The sequence below is a fragment of the Pituophis catenifer genome, unplaced genomic scaffold (assembly GCF_029215685.1).
Source record: "Pituophis catenifer annectens isolate HBS135680 unplaced genomic scaffold, rPitCat1.0.hap2 SCAF_2, whole genome shotgun sequence".
Lineage (NCBI taxonomy): Eukaryota > Metazoa > Chordata > Lepidosauria > Squamata > Colubridae > Pituophis > Pituophis catenifer.
The window spans coordinates 242,298,497-242,306,288 of NW_027256882.1; the positions used below are offsets into that span (position 1 = coordinate 242,298,497).

Consider the following 7,792-nt stretch of genomic DNA (forward strand, 5'->3'; position numbering starts at 1 on the left):
GCACACACCCCTGCAGTGCCCTGCCTCTGCGCATGCATGGCAGAGACCTAATGACCAGCTGGCCGGTGGGAGGCGCACACACATGTGCAGCAGAGCTGAACTGGGGCGATGGCTCATGTCCCACAGAATGGGCACTGCGTCCACCTATGGCACGTGTGCCATAGGTTCACCATCACAAGTTTAGGGGATGTCGGTGTTCTTCTGTTTATAAGTGGTTCAGGTGTGGGTGTGTCAACAGAAGGTCTTGTGACACCCTCACTTGACACACCCACACCTGAAGCCCTTATAAACAGAAGAACACTGATACTGACATCCCCTAAACTCTGTTGAAGATGTTACGTAGCCTGGTAATGAAATGTTCAGAAACCAACCCACAAGCTCAGAGATTGAACCTCTCACTGATGATGTTATCTAGTAATAAAACATCTGCAAGAAAACGACCAAGCTCAGAGAGCACCAAGGACTCCTTGTTTCAACTCTGAACTACAAACACTCTCCTTTATTAGTTTGAACAGTCTTCCATTTTTTTAAACAACAACAATAACAAAAAAGAAGTCTTCTTTAGAAGACTTTATCTAATTGTTCTGTTTTCTCTTAAAATCCCTATTGTGCCAACATGATGGATTTTTTTTTTTTGCCCTTACCAACCTTAGAAAAAGACATTTTTCTCTTAATATGCATATTGTTAGCACATTTTGATCCAAGTTCCTTTGCACTCTGGAAATGGAAGGAGCAGAGACCATGATTATTATACAGTCTTCCCAGATGCTGCTGTATTTCTCTGGTTTTAAATCAAGTGAGTGAAAATGGAATTTCAGCATTTGCAGCTTTTCAGTATTGGCAAGTCTGCTTATGCTCTATAGGCTTGAACTCAATTTGCTGGCAAGCCCTTTGTTTCAGGCTGAACAATTAAGATTTAATTGGATCAGTTAAGCTAGCTATAAAACCAACTTTTCTGAGCCTGTAAAGGCAGAAGTAAATTGACAAAAAAAAGTCTGATATAGACATATGAATGCAACCCAGATGACTGAATTCAGACATAACACTAAAGCATCATTAAGCTTCTAATCTTTTCCTTGTGGGCTTGTTGGAAAGAGAAGGGTGAGGGTGGTATATTTGACACTAAACCATAGTTTAGCATTGCAGATGAACTGAATCAAGGTAAAGAATGTATGTATAATCCCTGTAATGTTGATCCTTTTTTCACAAGGAAAAACAGTTGCAGGGATTAGGCAAATGGGCATTCTCTTCACATCATATGTTACAGCATTTCTGTTGTATGTCTATATGTACAAGGTTTCCATCCAGAGATGACAGGAATCAATTAGATAAAAAATTATTCAACAGCTTAGAGAAAATTGGGACATTATACTATTAATTTAAAATTACTGTAATGTAGAAAATGTTTTGGGACGCTCACGAGTTAATGCTGGTTTTGGTTTAGACACCATGAACCAGCTGTTAGGCAACAGGCGTTCAAAGGTTAAACAATCACGGGTACATATAGAGAACAACCAATGTAGATCTCAATCATGTTTTTAATTTCCATTTATTTTTACTCAATTATAATGCAAAAAAATTAAAAGATGTAGGCAATTTTAATCTCATAGCATTGGTATCACAAACCATATCAGGTAAAGATGTGGAAGAAGAATCAACTGAATAAACAAAGCTGCATTTCAGTAATAACTACATGTTTTGTGTTCAGAAGTCTAACCCCAATTTCAAAGCACTTTTTCAGGTAAGATCAAAAGTAATCGAATCCTCAGAAACCCTCTGACACCAAACTGATACAGTTAAGCAAATGGAGATTTTTCTTTTAATAAAAAAAAATGTTTATTTCTCATCTATGCATTTTTTATTTATAGGACATATACTGTATAAAACCAACTTTTCAAGGTATTTTATAACTGACCAAAATAGTACAGTATCGAAATTTTAAAAAATGACAGCAAGCAAAACTTTATTTAGTGTGGATGCAAATGCAAAGCATGATGAAAATGACAACCCAAAACCAACCTTATCAAATATAAAATGGACTAAAAACAGCCAATGAAAAACAAAAATTAAAACCAGCAATATGTAAGACTGATTAATATAGGTTAAACTGGTCATGCTCCCAGGGAATGGTCAACCTTTTGGATACCATTCTCTGGGCTGCAGAGAGTAGACGAAAGTCGATATCACAGAAGATGTGGTAGAGAGAGTTTGAACCTCTTATGATTTTTTTTATACATCACAATTAATTTACAAAGTAATGCATAGTTCATCATTGTGGTGATTTCTCTTGGAGTATCTTAAATATATAGATATCCAGAATGAGTACTCATATACATTCTGAACACAGTACATCCATTCTTTAAAACAGTCTCCAAACTAGTCGCATATTTTATGAAAACCTGTGTTCCTTATGACAAACACAATAGTTATTCCCATGGAAGGTCATTATAAAGATTTATTGAATACCTAGAGTTAGCCTCAGATATGTATGAAGTGTCACCAAAATTAGAAAGATACTTGTATAATGTATCATTTAGTGAAAACTTATTTGAAAAGCAAATGGCAGTCCATTATTATTTTTTAATAATTTTTAATTTTTTATCTACATTTGTGATTTAAAAATATATTTTGAATTTGAAAATTAAAAAATGAAATATTAAATATTTAATTGTTTTATACAAACAACACTATCTACAATATTTACCTCTGCAAATACTTTTGCAGCTTTTTGATCGATTCTATTTCATAGCATAAAAAATTGCTAAAATAGTAGATTCTCTCCTACTCTAGAAAAAGCCTAGAAGAGATTAGTACCAGCTCATAACAAATAATCTTATTATGTTATGCAAGTTATGAGAATTGGTCAAAATACTATAACAGTTGATAATTTTTTGATAACTGAAAACATACTTATATATTTTTGTGACCTTTTGTTTGGTTCTAATAAAGGCATTGTCTAATGGTTGGTAGGTATGTAAGTAAACAGGCTGGCAGACCGACAGACAGACAGAAATTCATTTAGGATTTCAGAAAGGTCATATTAGTTTTTAAAGATAAATGAAACCAAATACTTTAGCCAGAAGTCATGATTTTATACAAGAAGTGTGCCTTGTTTCAGATACGAAAATATAATGGACATCATCCTGCTAATTTTTGCAACAATCTCAAATGCAGATTACCCAGTAGCAACAAGCTACCTGACAAATGTAAATACCATTGAAAGCAAGAAAGTGCATCGCTAAGTCTGAATTAAATGCCAGATACCAGGTGATAATTTAGTTGCAAAAATGTTACACAATGGTATTTGCAACTTCCATCAATTAGCACATGCCCAAAGTGATATTATTGAGCTATGCTAATTATTAACCAGCACTGAGCAGACAGTACCTACTTTACATTTTTTTAATTAATTCCCTTTCCTCATCTAGCCATTAGTTGCAGGGGTCCTCATATAGCTTCTTCATTCTTTTTCTGAAAGAAACGCCCTGTAAAGTCAACTATTCAAGAATATAGGCATTCTTGAATGAGAGGGCCAAGAATTGGCCAACTCTTCCTTTCTATTGTGTGGCAACTATGCAGTTGTGGTTCTAGGTATGAATCGTTTCTGACATAGTGACAGTTTTTCAACTGAATCTGCACCTACATCGTCATTTCCTCCTGGTCTTAACACTACTGTAATTCAATGTTTTGAGGGGTTGCAAGAAAATCATTCTAAAACAATAGTTTATACAAAGTACAGTCTTTGGTTAATTGCTGCTGCCATCCAAATGCCATAAATCAGCTTCATCTCCCAGTCTGTTTCTGGGTACAGTTCAAAGTGCTGGTATTAAATTGAACAGTTTCAAAAAATAGAGCTCAGATTCTGGAAATCTGTAGTCTCTTCCCAGACTTTCAACCTTTTGACATGTTAAAATACCCATATTCTTGAATGTTTTTAGAGCAGTAAGGTTATGGGTGTTTTGTCTTTTGCTCTTCTCCGCTGTTTTTTAAAAATATGATTACTGCCTTGTAATAAAAATTGTAAGCAGTTTGTATTTTTTTAAAAAAAGAGAAAAACAATACATATTTTTAAATACATAAAAATAAACATTGCTTCTAGAGCCAATAATTTGCCCATATAACGATTCTTCTCACTGTAGTTTTCAGAAGCCATGGGAGAACAGGGGAAGATGATAATCCGTAGATACAAACAAGTCCTTGTTCCCCTTCTCACATAATCTTTCCTGTACACTTAAAGATACTCTTTTTAAAAAAAAACCAAATTGTGGTTGCTAGGCATATGGAGAAACATCTACGGAAGTAGATACAGTTGATAAAGAAACTGTTTTCTTCTCAGCCTTATAACAGAAACACTTCACTTTTACTATTACTTTGTAGTTAATCAACATGAGGAAATAAGGGCTGACAGCTGAATATCCTGAAGATAGAATTGTCAGGACAGGTGGTGCAAAGTATTCAAATTTAAAATTCTTCAGGCACCTAATTAGGATAAAATTAGAAATCCAAAGTGAAATAATAATTGGTACTAATAACAGAAGAAATTTACATGCTCTGAGAACCTCAGTTTCACTAGCATCACGCCCAACCCATATGCCTCCATATGCTGCTTTCTTATATTCGCAGAGGAGTTGTATTATTCGGAATCCAACAAGCAGCATAGTTAGAAGTGGAAGAAGATCAATAGCCACCAGAAATAATCTTCCATAGAAAAACTCTACTTGGTAATTTTTATATTCAGTCTTACATTTAGTATAGATGAAACTGCCCGTTGATTCATTTTTCATATACCCTTCATTTTTTCCTGTGTAAAGTGAAAAAGGGCAACAAAATGCAAAAGCGGCAATCCAAAGTATACCAACTATAAACAAGTGACACCTGCAACACTCTACAGTTGTTGTAGCTTCAGCTGGAGGATGCACCAGACGACACAATTTCAAACTGTAGAACACAACAACGTATAATGTGAACCATATGGCAAGAGAAGTAGTAAAGTTCGTGAAGAACACAAGAACTTTGCACCTATTTGAATCCAACGTGATGCCAGATGCATAAACAATCTTCAAGACATTCACCACCAGGTTATATAGAAGGTGGACAACCGCAAGGTTGACTATAAGTATTAATGGGATTCGTGATTTATCATGGAAGCATCTCTTTGTGAAGTAAATCAGCAATGGATTTCCAATCACACTGCATGCAATTAAAATAGAGCAGACAACAATCTCCAGTGTGCTAATGCAGGAGTCCATGTTTTCCATTCAGTAGGTCTGTCCAGAATGCTTCTGATCTTTATCGCTTTTCAGCTTCAAAAAGACTGGTAAAATTTCTTATCAAACTCATTTTTGCCCCCTTTGGTGAATTTTCAAAAAGCATACAGAGCCAAGGAACTTCACATACAATAGTCAGTCTCTTCGTAGAATGCAAAAATGAAAAACAAAACCAAGCCAATGTTTTTTAAGTGAACGTACTTAAGTGACCTTTCATCAGCATCACATGTGGTGCTGTCATTATGTATGCTCACAAGGGTATCCTTTAATGAAAGGTTACAGGAATATAGAAACAACTTGGAAGCCTGCTTCTCTAAAAATACTTCAGCCACACAAGTCTTTACCGAACAACACACCCTATAACTGAGAAGAAAGGAAGAAAATAAATGGAAAGATTGGGGTCAAGGGAACAGAAAAGGATGTGGTTTGCTGGCTGCCTAGAATATTAAACCATAGTATGCTATTCTACATTTTCTTTCATCTTTCTTCCACTTGTAGTAATAAAATATGAAGGCCTGGGACTGCTAGAAGATGTACAGACTAGGGAGCAAAGAGGTAGAAGTAATATTTATTCTTTTCCCATGGATTTTATCAATGAAGTTTTCTTCTTGTAGGCTGAGATTTACATTTCATTGCAGGTTCATCTATATTGCTATAAAGTAGGGATAGGCATAATGTTGATCAAGGGGTTAATTGGAGGTCCATAAACCTTGGGGATGTGTGAATAGATTTCAGGAGGTCTGTGAATATGGCTAGGAAAAAATAAGCACAATTTTATTTCCTCTACTCTCTAACTCAAATTTAGGTGGGTTTTTTTCATTGAGTAATAGAAGCAAGAAAATAATTTATAGCCTCTAGATTCCAAAAATGTTTCACTTCAATAAATCTCACTATCTGTCTTTATTGTATCCTTAAAAGGGGTGTTACCTTGTTTGTTGTTGATTTAATGGATTACCAAAGAAACTCGTATTTCTATATTTTGATATTTTTATAACTGTATTTGAGCATAATTGGTTTTCACTGAAATATAAGCTATATCTATGTATTTTATTTTATGCATTTAAATGTTTTCTGAGATGGAATCCATAGCTTAAATGCATAAAATAAAATACATAGATATAGCTTAGCAGTTAATTATGGACTTCAGATATTTAATCAAAGTCAAAATATACATTATCCCATAGTTTTCTGAAAATCATATTGTAATGATCATAGTATAAATGGCACTGGAATGTCATGATTACTCTTTTCCAAACTCTACTCTATATTTGCCTTCCAAATATAATGGGACTGTTATTTGATAAGCCATGATTACAACATTTAAACCAGTCTAATAATTACAGACTCCTCTTGGCCAAATCTTTGATTCTCTGATATTAGATACTAAAGCTACATTCGCACAATATTTTATCTGAGGGGTTTCCAATATTCAGGAAATTTTTGCAGAATACAGTAAGAATTATAAAGAGTCAACAGAGTTTTGACTATCTGTGCAATATTCTGAAATCTTCAATTCAGTTTAAAAACAATAATAAAGCTTTATCAAAAGATAAGAATGTGATAACAGTTAATTGATAACTTTAATAATATTATTTGTTTTATATAGAGAACTAGGTATATTTATCAATGCATTGGATTAGCTGAACTGAATTAGGCGTATTCAGAGTTAATATACAGTTCTAAAAATTGTATTCTTTATAGTAATTTTGTAGATAAGGCAAGGGGACTTAAACCCAAATCAAACCCATTCTCCTTAACTTTTACAATAGTCCAAGTTGTGTCTGGGATGGATCTTTAGGAAAGGAGAAGACTGTTCAAATAAAAGCTTGAAGCAATCATTCCAAGCCTTTTTATCATTTCCTGCAAATTACCTTTTTATGTGCAAAACCATAATGTAGGTGATTCTTTGAGGAAGAGATGAAATATTTAAGACTCCATGAACTGACCGTGGACCTTGTTAGCAGAAGGTGGTGATTTTTTTTCCTCCATACCCTATGAAGGACTCTGAGGATACAAAATTTCTTAAGATGGAAAAAGGCAGATATAATATGTTTAGGATTAAATTTTCAAAAATCTATGAGGTAGTTTTGTGCCTTATATGTGTTTGTGAACTCAATCAATTTATAATGAATGATTGTCCTTTGCCTGATAGACTAGAATTATTGTCCCTTGCTTATTGTCCTTTGCTTCAAATGGCATCTTCTTGTCAGTGGCAAAGACAAACGCATATATTACTTGAACACGTCTTAAAATATTGAATCCATTAAAGCCAATAGAAATATATATTGCAGTTTTGGGCTGAAGCCTTGCTGTATCCAGTAACAACATATCATCTGCTTTTTAATTAGAGAGGCCTTCATATAATTATATATTACAGGTGAAGGAGTCTTTCTCCTCTTTTATATATGAATAAAATTGTTCTAAAAAAGGCTCAAAACTGGGAAAAGACCTTCAATTAAGTAAAGTGCAGCTGAGCAGCAATCTAGATTTGGAAAGGAAAAGGTGATTTGAAGCAGACGTGGGCA

General features: G+C 34.2%; 1 protein-coding gene across 1 annotated transcript; it reads right to left on the reverse strand.

The window, feature by feature from the left end:
* Positions 1 to 4,271: 4,271 nt before the first annotated feature.
* LOC139310366 (uncharacterized) lies at positions 4,272 to 5,249 on the reverse strand. Its single transcript, XM_070934526.1, has one exon. The coding sequence runs from the start codon at positions 5,247 to 5,249 to the stop codon at positions 4,272 to 4,274; it is 978 nt and encodes a 325-aa protein (XP_070790627.1).
* Between the last annotated feature and the right edge of the window lie 2,543 nt (positions 5,250 to 7,792).

Coding starts and splice junctions, on each gene's coding strand:
- LOC139310366 (XM_070934526.1), bottom strand. CDS start 5,249: ATGGACTCCTGCATTAGCACACTGGAGATTGTTGTCTGCTCTATTTTA.